At 70.6% G+C, this 15,095-nt stretch overlaps 1 protein-coding gene across 1 annotated transcript; it reads left to right on the top strand.

The window, feature by feature from the left end:
- Positions 1 to 3,442: 3,442 nt before the first annotated feature.
- Positions 3,443 to 13,373, top strand: KLF16 (Kruppel like factor 16). The gene is made up of 2 exons (XM_038567940.1): positions 3,443 to 3,991; positions 11,223 to 13,373. Exons 1-2 carry the CDS (start codon positions 3,523 to 3,525, stop codon positions 11,522 to 11,524), a joined length of 771 nt encoding a protein of 256 aa, XP_038423868.1. The 5' UTR covers positions 3,443 to 3,522; the 3' UTR covers positions 11,525 to 13,373.
- The last annotated feature ends 1,722 nt before the right edge of the window (positions 13,374 to 15,095 follow it).

The following is a 15,095-nucleotide window of genomic DNA, read 5'->3' on the forward strand; positions in this document are numbered from 1 at the left end:
CCCGATGCGGGACCCAATCTCCTTGACCCGGGATCACGCCCTGAGCCAAAGGCAGATGCCCAACCCCTGAGCTCCCCAGGTGCCCCTACTGCTCTGTTCTTTGGAAGCGAGTCCCTGAGTCCAACTTACATTTAAGGGGGGGGGAGATTTATTTAGAAAATAATTTTTCATATAGAAAAGCCTAGAAATGGACACATGGCCTGTAATTACACTGCTTTGAATCTGCTGGTATTTAAAGAGAACAAAAGGTGTGGAGAGCGTTGCCTGGGTGGGTGGCTTAGTCCATTAAGCCTCCTACTGCATCTCCACTCAGCTCTCGATCTCAGGGTCCTGAGTTCAAACCCTGCGTTGGGCTTCGTGCTGGGTATGGAGCCTACTTTTAAAAATTAAAAAAAAAAAGGGCAGCCCGGGTGGCTCAGTGGTTTAGCGCCTGCTGTTGGCTCAGGGCGTGATCCTGGGGTCCTGGGATTGAGTCCCACATCGGGCTCCCTGCATGGAGCCTGCTTCTCCCTCTGCCTGTGTCTCTGCCTCTCTCTCTCTCTCTGTGTTTCTCATAAATAAATAAAATCTTTTATTTTTTTTATTTTTTTAAAAGATTTTATTTATTTACTCATTAGAGACACACACACAGAGTGTCCTGGCCAGAAGTAGGACTTGATCCCGGGACCCCAGGATCACGCCCTGGGCCAAAGGCAGGTGCTAAACCGCTGAGCCACCCAGGGATCCCCCAATAAATAAAATCTTTTAAAAATAATTTAAAAAAAGGAATAAAATACGCATGGATTCAAAAAAGAGTTGAACGGCAAAGAAAATATTATTAAAAGTACTAAAACAAAAAGTAAAAGTCTTTACTGTCTTAAGACAGGGCTAGCCCGGCGAGTTTACAGGCACACGCATGTTCACATACGTTCACATACATATACACACGCTGCAGCCTGGCTTCTGACCCTGCCCCGTGTGGGGCACCTTCCCTGGGGGCACAGAGGCTGGGGCATCCCTGGGCCACCGGTACCTCCACTCACCTGTGCGTTCCCTCCGTAGCCAGCCACTGCCCCTGCTCTGCCCTGGCCTTGCAGCTGGGTGAGTGCCCCCTGACCCCGCCGGTGCCACCAGGGCAGGTTAGGGGCGGGAAGAAGGGATTGGCTTCGGTGGGGGGGCCCCCTGCGTACTTTCCTCAGACCCTCCGCTGCCTCAGCTCTGGCTTCTACCAGCCCTGGTCCCTTGAAGCGTCTTGGCGGGAACAGAGTAACACAGCAGGGCAGAGCGTGGAGTCCGAGTGGGTGGGGATCTTGGGGCACCAGGGCTGTTACACACGCTGGCTGCCCGGGGTGCTGCCCAGGGTGCGAGCGCACGGGCCCTGGCTGGAGCATGGGCCCCCGACAGGGACTGCTGCCTGCAGAGGGGCCGGCATGGCCCACACGTCTGAGATCCTGGTTATCGCCGGAGTGAAGCCTTGTCCCAGGCCACACAGCCTGCCGGGGACGCCCAGGCCCGCAGCCCTGACCTGTCTCCACACCCACGGGTGGGAAGGCACCGCCTCAGCCATCACCCCACTTCCCGCAGCCCTCTGCCCGCTTGCTGGAGGTTCCTTGCGCTTCAGCTCCCAGTGGGGCTGCCCCCAGCCCCTTCCTGCGCCCACCGGGGCCCTGTCCTGACTCCCCGCTGCCCTGCCCTACGCCTTGGCCCCTGCGTGCACAGTAAACATCCCTGGAAGGGAACGAATGGGTCCTGGCCTCCTTCCTGTCTCGCTGCTTGCCCCGCGCCTGGTGCCTGGTGCGGGCTGTGGGCAGGGGGAGCCTCTGCTGCGTGGACTGGGCAGGGGTGCTGGGGTGCTGGGGACTGGCCCCGGCGGCTCACCTAGGCCTTCAAAGGCACAGGGGGTGCCCCCCACCCCAGGCCGGCAGGAAGGACGACTACCAGCGCCCACCTAGGAAGCCCACCGCCTGGAAAAAGGGACCGGCCTGCCAAAGAGGCTGTTCCTGCTCTGGGCAGCCTCTAGACACTGCGGGTCTCCTCCGCGCAGCCACGTGCGGGGCGGGGGGGGGGGGCACGCGGGGGAAAGCCGGGGATGGGGGCGGGGGGGGGGCGCGCTGGGCAGAGCCGGCCGGGAGTCCGGGATGGGGCCAGGGTCCCGGCGCCGTCCGCAGGCACGCAGAGGCAGCTCCGCTCCCGCTCCCCTCCCGGGAGGCCGCCCGCCACCGCCCGGCCCCCACCGGCGGCCTAGGAAGGGGCGGGGCCGCGGTCGCCGCGGAGAGGGCCACTCTGTCGTCCCACTTCCGCGTGACCCCCGCCCCCCACGGCGGGCTTGGCCGCCCCGGCCGTCGGCGCCCTCGCCACTGAACCACCCGGCCCGGACGTCCCCAGGGCCTCCCGAGTCCAGGCGGCGGGGCGCGATGTCCCCAGCGCCGGGTCCTGGGCAGGGCCGGAAGGCTCCGCCTCGCCGAGGCGCCCCGACCCCACCCGCTCCTCGCCCCGACCCCCGGGCCCCGCTCCGCCTCCGGCCGACACCGGCCCCCCCTACTCCTCGGGGGGTGCGCACAAATGACCCCCAAGGGGGCGCAGGAAGAGGAACGAGCGCAGGTTCTCCGGCGCCGGCTGGGCGGGGCGCCCCAGTCCTCTCGGGCCCAGCCGCGGGCTCCGGGGAGGCGCACGGGGCTCCCGCAGACGGGGGCGAGGGGGCGAGGGGGCAAGGGGCGCGCGGCCAGGCAGGGCCCGGGGCCGGGGAGAGGAGAGGGGGAAGGGTCGCGCACGTGGCCGGGGGGCGGGGCTGGCCGCTTCCGCACCCCCACCCGGCCACGTGGGGCGCGGAGCCCTCCCCCATCCAGAGCGGGGGCGCGCCCCGGGCCAGGGTGGAAGCGTCCGGGGAAGGGGCGGGCTCCCGCCGGCCGCGCGCCCTGGCGTGGGGTGGGCGCGCCCGCGAGGGGGCGGGGCGGCGCCGAGAAGGGAGGGCCGCGCCGGGAGGGCGGGAGGGGCGTGCCGGGAGGGGCGGGGCGCGCCCGGGAGGGAGGGGCGCACCGGGCACGGGCGGAGCTTGCCGGCGTGGGGAGGGGGTGCTCCGAGGAGCCCACGGGGGCGCGCGCCGCAGGCCCCAAAGGCGGGGTCTCGGGCTGGGGGCCCCGCGTGGGGAGGGCGCGCTCCGGGAAGCAGGCGGGGACGCGCTCCGGGCGGAGTGGGCGCGACGGGGGCGGCTCCTGCGGCCCAGATCCCGCCCCCGGCGGCCGCGCGCGGCGGGCAGGGCGGCGGAGGGCGCGCCGGGCGGGGGGCGTGGCCGTGCGCCCCGAGGGGGCGTCCTCCGGGCGGGGCGGGCCGCGGCCGCCCCCGCGGGCTCCGGTGCGTCAGGGCGCGTCAGGCGGGGCGGGGCGGGCCGAGCGCGGGCGGCGGCGGCGGCGGCGCGCGCCGGCCTCCTCCTCCTCCTCCTCCTCCTCCGCCTCCCGCACTCGAGCAGCCGCCGCCGGCCGGACGGGCACCGCTCCCGCCGCCTCCTCTCTGCCCGCTCGCCCGCGCCGCGCGCCCTTGCCCGGCATGTCGGCGGCCGTGGCGTGCGTGGATTACTTCGCTGCCGACGTGCTCATGGCCATCTCCTCGGGCGCCGTGGTGCACCGCGGGCGGCCGGGCCCCGAGGGCGCGGGCCCCGCCGCCGGCTTGGAGGTGCGCGCGCCGCGCCGCGAGGCCGCCCCGCCCGGGCCCCCGGGCCCGCCGCCGCCGCCCCCCGCCGCCTCCGGCCCGGGCCCCGCCGCCGCCGCCGCCGCCGCCGCCGCCGCGCCCCACCTGCTGGCCGCCAGCATCCTGGCCGACCTGCGCAGCGGGCCCGGCGCCGCCCCGGGGGGCGCCTCGCCCGCCTCCTCGTCCTCGGCCGCCTCGTCCCCGTCCTCTGGCCGCGCCCCCGGCGCCGCGCCCGCCGCCGCCAAGAGCCACCGCTGCCCCTTCCCGGGCTGCGCCAAGGCGTACTACAAGTCCTCGCACCTCAAGTCGCACCTGCGGACGCACACAGGTGAGCCCCGGCGCCCCGGCCCGCGCGCGCGGCCCCCCGCGCCCCGCCCCCTCCGGGACCCCCAAACTGCGTGGCGCGTGGGGGGCGGGGAGGGGGGCGCGCCCGGGCCGCCGCCGCGCCGCCGGGAGGGCGGGGCCTCGGTGGGTGGGGCGCGCGCAGGGGGCGTGGCGGCCACGCGGTCGGGCGGCGCGCGGTTGGCGGGCGGGACGGTGGGGCCGCGGGGCGCGCGGCGCGGCGGGGTCCGTGGGCGGCCCCGGGGCGCCGGGCCGTCCCCTCCCCCGCGTCCCCGTTTCTCTCTTCTGTCCTGGCGCGTTCGTGTCTGCGGAGGGGACACCGCGGCGGGGGCGCGCAGCTCGCGGGTTGCGCCGTCTCCCGGCCCCTGCCTCGGTTTCCCCGTCCGTGGAGCGGGGGAGGAGCCGCGAGGCCGCCTCCGGGGTGGCAGCGAGGATCCGCCCCGGCAGGCAGCAGAGCGCCTGGAGCGGGGGCCGGGCTGGGGGCGCTCCCCGCGATTCTTGTTTTTAATAAGGCGGGGGGCGGGGCTGGGAGTGCGCGCCGGGGCGGGGGGGGGGGCGGCCTCCAGGGAGTCAGGTCCTCGCGGTAGGTGGCAGGGAGGATTCAGCGACCCTTGTCATCCTCCTTGTTCTCCTGCGGGTGCCCCATCGTGCACCCTGAGGGTTTGGGTGGGGGCTCGGGGAAGGTGGGCCTCGGTGCCTGGCCAGGGCGCGAGGATTGAGGGGGGTCCTGCCCTCCGGGAAGGGCAGGGGAGCAGGGGTGGGCGTCTGGGCACGGGCTGGGAGGATGCACTCGGGTTCCAGCTCTGCCGCTTCCAGGCCCGTGACCAACTGCGGGCCTCAGTGTTTTCATCTGTGTAAAGGGTGTGTGGGCTCTGCCTTCCGAGGGTGGCTGCGGGGGTCGTGAGCAGCCCTGGTGCTGTGGATGCTCCAGCTGTATAGAGGGTTCAAGAAAGCAGGCTGGCCCTAGGGTGTGGTGGGGACGCAGCCTGGGCAGCCCCAGGCCCCTTGCACGGCCTCCCATGCCAGGCAGGCAACCTCGGGCTGCGCGCCTGTCTCCTGGGCTACCCTCATCCCTGTCCACGGGGCCTAGATGCTCTGCCCCACTTGTGGACACACGAGAGGGCAGCACAGCCAGGGCCGACGTGGGGTGGCATCACCGTGTCCTCCTGGAGCCCCCGTCTTCCCTGAGCCGCAGTGAGGTGTGTGTGTCTGTGGGAAGGATGTCTGGAGTCCCTGAGATGGGGGGGGGCTCTCTCTGGGGCTCGGGGGAGATATTCCTTCCTGGGAGGGGGGGCACTGGGGTCTGAGCAGGGCCCCGCTGGCCCGTCTGAGTGCAGGGGTGCCGCGGTGGGAGGCTGGCCGGAGAGGGACCGCAACCCTCCTGTCGTCCCGCATCTGTCCTGTCACCAGTCCTCGCTAGTTGTCGGATGGTGAGCCACCCCCCCGACCCCCACCACCACCACCCCCCACCCCACCCCCGGTGTCATGATTTGTTTTTCCCTCTTCTGGGTCCTGTCCAAGTTTCTGGTGGGCAGAAGGGGGCGGCCAGGCCACCTCCCAGCTCGAATCCCGGGAGGCGTTTCTGCGGGGTGTCCCTGAATCCTGCGGACCCTTGTGGGTCCAGCAGTGGGGGCGCCTCTCTCCACGTTGCCGCTCATGTTTTAAATGAGGAATTGAGGTTCTTCAGCCGGGCCGGGGGTGTCCGGGGGGGCGCCATCCCTGCTGGGTCCCTAGTCCCCGGGGAGCCGTGGCTCTGGGGTCCTGTGTGTGAGCCCCCTTTGTGCTGTGGCGGGGGAACCCAGAGGGCGCAGCTCCCGGCCGGCTGCTGCCAGGGAGGTTGGAAGTCCTGACGTGGGCGCCCTGGGCGCTCTTTCCCGAGGGTTCCAGGCACCCGTGTTCTTGAGACCGTGCGCTCAGCGTCTCCGCCACCCCCAGGGCTATGAGGCCTAAAGGCCCTTTTCGGCGTTTTTGGTCCTGGTAGAGGGGACGGTGCCCTTCTGCCCGGCTGGGCGCCACGTCCCAAGGCCAGCGTGGTGCAGCCCACTGCCAGGGACGGGCCTGGCGACAGATTGATGAGGAACGGTGACCTGAGGTCAGCTGGGTCACCCGCAGAGGGCCCTGGGGAGAGCGCCCTGCCTTCCCTTCTTGCCTGAGGACCCCTCTTTGTGAAGGGAACCTGTCCAGCCTCGCCCCGTTCTACAGAGGAGCAGACCGAGGCGTGGAGCAGGGCCTGGCCAGAGCCGAGTGTGGCACCCCGTGTCCCCGCTCCGTGTGGCACCGGGGGGGTGGTGAGGCCGGGTGGGCCATGGGCCCTTCGGCGGGGCCACCAGCTGCAGGGGCAGGGCTGCCGTGTGGTCCCCCAGGTCTGGCCTGCAGCCCCAGTGTGGAGCTCTCCTGTGCGGGGTGGGGCGGGACTTTAGAAGCTTCAGGAAAAGTTGACGCTGTAGCTATGGAGACGGAGAGAGGAGAGATGGGGCGGGGGCGGAGGAGAGGCTGCCTGTCTACTCCCTGCTCTCCCAACCTCCACATCCCTGTCCTGCCCTGGAGCCCCCGCCGGTGCCAGTGCCGGTGCCGAGCAGGCGGCAAGCCGTGTGCCTCCCGGGGTCTCAGGCTCCTTCCAGGCCCGAGGGAGCTCGGATGTGGACGTGGAGCTTCTAGGCCAAGGTCTGATCCCCAGGGCCCAGCCTTCTCTGCGGGCGTCCAGGCACGTGGGGGCTTCAGCAGCATCGCTGGCCACACCCACTCGGTGCAGAAACCTCCCCAGTTGTGACAGTGACAAGTGCCCCCTGAGGGAGTTGCAGGCTCACTGCCAGGCGAGACCCCCGGTTTTCCTCTAAAACCTTGTCTTCTGAAGTTTGAGGACCATTAGGTGAGCACGTAGTGTGTGCAGGGTACTGTGGGGACAAGGCAGCCCTTGGGCCCCAGGGCTGGGCCTACGGAAGGAGGTGACAACAGCAGGGATGGAGAAGAGGCCTCTCCTGGTGATGCCGAGGGGTCCTGTGGGGCGGGAAGGGGTGTGTCCCGGGACAGGGGACTGTATGTACCCTGGCTGCAGGGGCTGGTGGTAAGGGCCCTGGGGCCTGAGTTTTGAGGATGAGGTGTGAGGTGGGGAGGGTCAGAGCAGGTGAAGGGTTCCATTTAATCCCAGGGCAGGGTGGAGGGTGGGCAGGAAGGCAGGCCCGGCTTTGCAGAGGAAAATCCGTTTATGGAGCAGGGATTAGGGTCCCTGGAGAGGAGTTGAGGAGGGCAGGCTGTCGGCCTGGGAGGGAGAGGGTGGGCCAGCCCACAGACTTGGGTGCAAGGAAGAAGCCCCAGGGCACGGAGGGTGGGAGGCGGCCTGGGCAAACCCTAGTGTTTCTGAGCAGCCTGAGAGGGGCAAGGCGGCAGCGGCAGTGTTCTTGGCTGAAGAGAGCCCCAGGGGAGAGGCAGATGGGGAAACTGAGGCCCAATGGGGCGATAGCCACAGCCCTCCGAGGGCTGAGTGGGCAGCAGACCCTCCCCTCCTGCCCCCGGCAGCGCAGGGAGCTCCTTTAGGGACAGGTGGGCCCAGGGCACTGGTGGCCTGGAGGGGGGGCAGGGAAGGGCAGTGCCAGGCCTGGGGGGTGGGAGTGGCCTGTGAGCTCCACCTAACCTCCAGCAGGCAGAGTGCAGCTGGAACTGGGGAGTGGGGGAGGGCCCCCAACATTGTGGGGGGCGATAACCACCCCCCACCCAGGCTCCCTGATAAAGCTGGCCCAGATGGCCTGGAAGCTGGCGGATGATACCAGTGCGAGGAGCTGGCTTCCCTGGGCGTGAGGGGGGTGGGGGGTGGGGGGCGGCCTTTAACCGCGGCCCCGGGCTGTTCCAGGGCAGCAGGTCTCCTGTCACACGTGCTGGGGGGCGGGGAGGGGGCTGTGGCAGTCGTCACCCCTCACCGCAGGCTCGGCGAGCCCCTGTGCCAGACGCCAGTCTGGGTGGGCGGCGGGCCGAGGCAGTGTGGGCCTTGGAGGGGACGGGCTGCAGGGGCCGGGCTTCTGAAGAATCGGAGGGGACAGCAGCTCATGGGGTGGGGGGAGCAAGATGATGGACGACCGCTGCTGCGGCCGGACTCTGCCCGGAGACCCCGGGGGTGCCCATGGCATGTGCGGCCTGTGCCGCCAGGTGAGGGGGCGGGTACCTAGGAGAGGCCACGCACAAGGTCAGAGAAGCTGAGAAAGGAGACAGTGGGGTGCAGCACCTGGGGTGGGAGAGGAGGTGCTGGGGAGAGGGATGGTGGTGGGGCTGCCGAGAAGCCCAGGGACGGTGAGGGGACCCAGGTAATCCTTTTGGCTTTGATCTCGGCTCAGGGAGTCGCCCTGGGAGGTTTTGGGGCACAGCACACGCTGGGTGGCTCAGCCACAGCTGACGGTCACTGCGTGAGTCCGGGCGAGAGGGCCGGAGTCCCAAGCTGCCGTGGGGGCTGGCGGTGGCGGGAAGGGGCTACTGGTGGGGTTCGCTGCCAGGGACCATGCAGGCCAAGACCAGGGCTTCAGGTGGGCCAGGAGGTGCCCGCCTCAGGTTGCCATGGCAACAGCACAGCGATTGAAAGGAGAAGGTGGGGGAGGTGGAAAGCCCTGGGTGTGCGGGGGAGGGGGCAGGCCGGGGCCAGGGGCTGGCTCGGGGCTGCAGCATCAGACTCCTGGTCTCAGGGTGACGAGTTCCGGCCCGCGGTGGGCGTGGGGAGGACTTCGGGCACCCGAGCACCTGCGGGTGGACCGTGCCCTGCTCTTCGGACCTCCGCAGCTTTCCAGCCTGTCTGCTGCACCCCTCAACTGCTCCTTGGGCGCTCTCGGGACTCCTCGGGCCTCTTCCTGGAGCCCCTGGCGCTCCCTGCCCTCCGCAGCAGCCTCCCCGTGCTCCTCGGGCCACCTGGTAGGGGGCATTCGTGGAGGTCAGCTGCGGTCACATGTTTCTCTGTCCCCGTCAGGATGACCTCAGGAGGTCGCGGGGAAGGCTGGCTGTCCAGCCAGGCTGGAGGGCCCGCACCCCCGGGGCGGCCAAGCGGTCCTGGCCCAGGTGGCTCCCTCGTGTTACCCGCATCAGGTCCCCAGGACCTCTTGGCCTGTATGTCTCGGAGCCTGCTTGGCACCGCGGTGACGCCAGCTGCCCCCCGGGTCACCCCAGCCCAGCCCGAGTCAAAAGGTCACGTCCTCGGCTGTGGCCTCTGAGCCTCCTGGGCGCCCCCCACCGTGGGAGGGGAGGCGGGTGTCCGCGGGCTGGGCCTGCACCGGGGCCACCCACGTGCGCACGTGAGCTCCCGGGAGGGCGTGGGGCGGGGCCGGGAGTCGCCCCCCCAGCGGAGGGGCCACGTGAGCCAGCCGGCCGCTGTCCCCGGGCTACGTGCGGCAGCTGTGTTCCGGCGCCGCGTGCGCCCGCTCCTGCAGCTCCTGCAACCTGCTGGCGGCGGAGGGGAGGAGGGGCGGCGGGGGAGGGAGCCCGCGGCCCTGCCGGTCCCCTGCGCCCTGCAAGATGGCGACAGCGCCCGCCACCGCCGCGACCCGGGCCGCCAGCCGGGCCCTTCCCTGGACCTGTCCCCCGCCCCCAGGATTGTTCCAGGGAAGGCGCGCGCTCCCGAGGTCTGGCGCACAGTCGTGTGAGCGCCCCTGCCCCCTCCCCCCGCAGGTGACACTGGCACACGGGTCACAGCCTCCTGGCAGGGCGCCCGCAGGGGGGCACTGGCGGCCGGGAGCCCCGCTCCTGCCGTGGTGCTGGGGGTGCTGGGGGTGGCGGCAGCAGGGAGGGGCAGGGAGCGCTCGGTGCAGCTCTTCCCTGGGCCCTGGGGGGCAGGAGCGCCCTGCCTCTCCCGCCCGTCACCGCGGGGCAGCCCCTTAGCTTTCGAGCAGGGGTGTCACTGCGTCACCCTGGGGGTCCAGGCCCCGCCCCCGCGGCGCTGTCCTGCCTGCCAGGCCTGGTTACCTCTAGGCCCCCCTGGGGCCTGTGTGTGTGGGGGGGGCCTTGCTCAGGTCCCAGGCGGAGCACCCCTCTGGGAACGCTCCCAGGGTCGCCCTGAGTCCCCACAGCGCCCAGCGCGGCCCAGTGTGTAACCCGCGGGTGCCCAGCCTGAGCGCGTGGCTGCCCCGGAGCCCGCCCGCTGCCTTTGTCCGGTCCCGTCCAGTGCCACCAAGGGTGTTGCACGGGGCGGTGGGCGCCGCGACTCTCGGGGCCACGTTCTGCCCACCCCCCCACCACACCCCCTCCCAACTCCTGGGTGAAGGGCGGCTGGGGAGTCCAGGGTCCCAGGGGTGCAAGCTGCGGGATCCTCGCGGCCTCTGGTCCTGGGCCCTGGGGGGGGCCCTCGGTGCACCCAGCCTGAAGGTGGGCCCTGGGCGCCCCCGGGTCCGCCGGGAAGGTGCTGACAGCGCTCGCTGGGTCGGGCTGAACCCTTTGGGGCCCAGACGGGGGGGGGGCGGAGGGGGGGAAGCAGTGGGGGGACAGACACTCGGGGCTGGCGGAGGCAGCTCGGGGCAGGATGGGCGAGGCCGGCCTGGGAGGTGGGAGGGGTCTGCGGAGGAAGTCGCTGGGTGAAGGCCCGCCCCGCCCGCCCGCCCGCCCCTCCCCGCTGTCTGTTCCGTGGGGGCGGGGTGAGGCCGGTGGCGCCGTGCAGGCCCTCCCCTTCCTGGCCCCGCTGTGACATGCCAGGGACAGCCTCTGCCGGGGTCTTGTGTCCTTTTCCCCCACCCCCGCGCCGGTCTGTGGGGCTGCAGGTGGCCCCGGGGCCCTTCACGTGTCCCTGCAGCTATAGAGGGGCCCAAGGGTCCGTGGGCGGATCCGGCGTGGGAATCTGCCCAGACACCCCCCTCCACCCGCCCTTGCACCGAGGTGGTCATTTTCACAAGGAGAGGGTTGCTGGGGTGGCGAACCCCCAGAGCCTCCTGCATGCCCCGCGGGACAGCGGGGGTGGGGACAGCAGGACCCATTTGCATGGGGAGAAGCCCCGCTGAGCGGCACCTGTGCCCTGGGAGGGGGGCGCCCGCTCGCCGTGGGCTTCCTGCAGGTTCCGAGGCGGCAGGGGGCAGGGCCGCTCGTAGGGGCTTTTCTTTGCACAGTGACACGTTTTCAGTTCTCGGAGCGCAGCCCCCAGCACTGGGGTGGGGGGTGGGGGGTGGGGGGGGACAATGCCCAGGACCCCAGGGATCTGCCGAGACCGCCGTGCGCTGACGGCTCCTGTCTGTCTGTCTGTCTCCCCTCTCTCTGCCCAGGCGAACGGCCCTTTGCCTGCGACTGGCCGGGCTGCGACAAGAAGTTCGCGCGCTCCGACGAGCTGGCGCGCCACCACCGGACCCACACCGGCGAGAAGCGCTTCCCCTGCCCGCTCTGCTCCAAGCGCTTCACCCGCAGCGACCACCTGACCAAGCACGCGCGCCGCCACCCCGGCTTCCGGCCCGACCTGCTCCGCCGCCCCGGCGCCCGCAGCACCTCGCCCAGCGACTCGCTGCCCTGCAGCCTGGCCGGCAGCCCCGCGCCCAGCCCCGCGCCCAGCCCCGCGCCCTCCGGCCTGTAGGGCCCTGGCCCAGCCCTCCCTGCCGCACCCCTGCTGGGCCTGGGCCCCGAGCACCAGCAAAACGCCCGCTGGCCACAGCCAGGGGCCGGCCACGGCGCACTGGACCGCAGGTGGCCCGGGAGGGGGGCGCCGGTCTGTAAATAGCCGTGTTGGATAACTCTTCCTCTGTGTTAACCAGGAACCCCGGGGCGGCCAGCAGGCGCTCCCCTCCCCCCGCCGCCACCGCCCAGCCTCGGAGAGGGTGGGTGTGGGGGGGCGCGGCCCAGGAGGGGTGCACCTAAGCAGTGCTCAGACTTGGCCCCCTAGCCCCTCTCTCCAGGTAGGGACGACGTGTTCAAAGAGCCATAGGTGAACCAGGGGTCACCGCGGCCCCCCACCCCCACCCCACTGAAAGCCATTGGAGATGTTCAGGGATCCGGGGTGTGGCTCCGGCCGCCCCCATCCGGGTACTCAATCTCAGGTGTCCACAGGTTCTCCCCTGCCACCCAGCTCCCCGGCAGGGGGCGGGAGGGCAGCTGGGAGGCAGGGAGGGGGGGAGGCAGGAGGGTCCAGGTTTTGCTCCTAAGACAGGGGTAGGGAGGGGGAGAGACGGGTTCTTCCAAAGAGCATGTGACTCACACGGAGGGGAGGTGGATACCGGGCTGCGCTGCAGCAAATGCCTACTTATTTATTTTCCTCTGTCTCTGCTGGTAGGAGGGGGCGTCAGCGAGCGGCCCCCGTGGGTGGGTGGATGTGAGTGTGAGTGAGGCCCGCTCCTGGCAGGGCACAGTCCCCAACTTTGGCCTTCCACAGCATCGCGTGACAATCAGTCCCTCCGTTGGGACCAGGACAGCCATCGAGCATCAGGCGCCCCTTCCCGGCAGGTGGAGGCCCGGGGCCGGCTCCATCCTGCCACCAGCCCTTCTTCCTGGCGGGTGCCCCTGGACGGAGGTCGAGGGCCTGCCTGCAGGGCAGGAAGCGCGAGGGCTGACCCCTGAACCCCGTGGGATAGCTCGTTTTTTTGGACCGGGTAAAATATTTTTTCAGGCCCCAATCCCTTTCTTGATCTGGGCCCCGTGGGTGGTCCGTTGTCCTCAGGGGGTGTGGGTGTTGGGGGAAGGTCTGCGGGACCTGAACGGGGTGTGCAGGGGTGAGCCCCGTGGCCTCTCCTGGGGTCTTCCCGCTGTGGCTCTGGTTGTATTTCACTCTGGACAGGGACTGAGGACCCCCCGCCCTAGAAGGGGGAGGACCCCTCCCCGTCCCTGGGCTGTGTCCTGCTCTTGGCTGCCGGAGCTTTGTGGTCCCGACGCGGGTTCCAGGACCTTTCTGTCTCCCCTTTGAGGGCTGGTGGCGTTGGTGTAGACTGGACCCGGCCTGGCAGGATCCAGGGATGGGTGCCTGGGGTCCTGGGGAGGGGGCCAGGGAAGGCCCCCGTTTTGCAGCAGCGCTGGGAAGGGTCTCGGCCAGTCTTGGGGGGGGGATCCTTGCCCGGCGGGCCCGTCTGTGCCCACACCTTCCTTCCCAGCGCCCGGCGAGATGCCTTAGTCTGCGGGGGCAGGCTGGGGTCCCCTTTCCCCCTGTGTCTTATGGACGTCCTCTGGATCGTCCCATCCCTGGCTGGTGCCTCTCACAGAAGGGGGACCGTGGGTCCGGGGGCCCAGGAGGCTGAGGACGCGTCCAGGGGCCTGGAGAGACCCGTGCCCCTCCTCCCCCAAGGAGCTCGGGGCCACTGGGACCTGGTTGCAGCCTCTGAGCTGTGGCATCGAGAGGGGGGAGGGGGAGGGGCTCCCAGGGACTCGTGCTTTCAGGTGACCCCCCCCCCCTGCCTGGCCTCTTCCTTGTATTTAATTAAACCCTTTTTTAAACCCGACTCTGGTGTCTGCGTCGTTTTTGCCTCCTCTGCCTGGAGTCCCTGTGGCCCGGGTCACCGGCCCCCTCCTGGGGACGCGCGTAGCCCCCGCGGCCCTAAGGCCCCCCGGGAGGGGGCTGCCGCCCCGCGCCACCCACGCCCTCGCAGCTGCGCCCCCTCCCGCTCGTTACCCGGCAACCGCGGTGACACTGCGCCGGCCCCCTCCCGCACCCCGCCCCCGCCCGAGCTGGGGAGCCGCGCCTCCCCAGGGCCTGGGACCCCGCCCTCCGCCTGTCCCTGGAGGGGGCTGCACGGGGAGGGGGGGGCGGTGACCGCAGGGGGCCCACAGGCCGGCAGGGCCCTCGCCCCTGCTCCGGAGGCCGCCCAGTCGCACCCCCCTAACCCGTGCTTCACTTCTCCCCCTTTGCGCCCCGCAGGCCCGCGGACATTGCTCCTCGGGCCCCTGTCCTACTGGCCCCCTCCCTCTCCAGCTGCCTTTTCCGCCCCTTGGGGAGAGTCCCTGGAATTCGGGGCGCACGCACGCAGCCCCCCCTCCCGCCTCTCGGACACGGTCCCACGGGCTCCGAACAGCCCGAGGGGGTCCCCTCCTACCGTCTGGGCGCTCCCCGGTCACGCGGCCTCGGGACCCCTGACTCTCCCGGGTCCCCCCAACCGCGGGCTCCGGCCCCCCTAGCAGGCGCACACCTCCGGTGGTGCCCACGACACCCGCGAGGCCTCACCGTCGGCTCCAGGCTGCCACTGGCACCTCCGCCCTACCAGGCGCGCAGGCCCAAATCCTTGGGGTCACCCGACCTTGACCCCGGCTGGCCCCCCACAGCCATTCCTCCTGTACGTCTCCCCAATCGGCCCACTTGCACCCCGTCCTGCACCGCCGCTCTGCCCACCCGGGCCGGGCAGTGTCCTCCCCCTGGTCCCTCTGGGCGCGCGTCCCCGCCGTCCCCGCCCAGTCCGCTCTTCCCGCGGCGGCCACCGGGGGGCGCCCTTCAGGTCCCGCCCCCCTCCCCTACCGCCTGCCTGGGGGAAAGCCCGGGGCCCACCAGCGTCCCCGAGGCCCTGTGCGGCCTGCCCCCATCCCCCGCCCTGCACTCCTCCTCTCCCACGTGCTCTCTCTGCTCCAGCCACGCGGATCTCCTCTCTGTTCCTCCACCACGCAGCCCCGGTGCTGCCCCAGGGCCTTTGCACAGGCTGTGCCGCTGCCTGGGCTGCCCTCCCCCTCTTGACCTTCTTCAGAACTGCTCATATCGCACCCTCCCTGCCCAGACTGCTAGGTGGGCCGCCTCTTCTCAGTCTATGCCCTGTACCGGACACTCTCCTCCCCAGCACTGGGGTCACGCTACCTCAGGCATTTCCAGCTGTCTGCCTCCGCGGCCTAGAGCCACCTCCACCAGGGTGGGGATCTTTCCCTGGTTCGCCCACGTTTCCAGCAGCGGGTCTGGCACGTGTGGGTACTCAGTGAGTATTTGCCCCGTGGATGGCCACGGCCAGGGAGCATGGATGGAGACTAGGTGGGCTCGCAGGGGCACCTGGCTTCGCCCCACACGCCCCGGGGCCTGCCTCCCTGCCGCCGGTGTTGATGGGTGTTGGGGGACCCCTGTGTGGGGGCCCAAGGCAATCAACCGCCGGTGGCCCCAGGGGCCAACTGTTCACAGAACGGCTGGGACTTGCCTTGTTTATGCGACATCTCCCCGGGTCTTAAACCTGGGCGACCAACAAATCTGCGTC

Source organism: Canis lupus, chromosome 20 (assembly GCF_011100685.1).
Source record: "Canis lupus familiaris isolate Mischka breed German Shepherd chromosome 20, alternate assembly UU_Cfam_GSD_1.0, whole genome shotgun sequence".
NCBI lineage: Eukaryota > Metazoa > Chordata > Mammalia > Carnivora > Canidae > Canis > Canis lupus.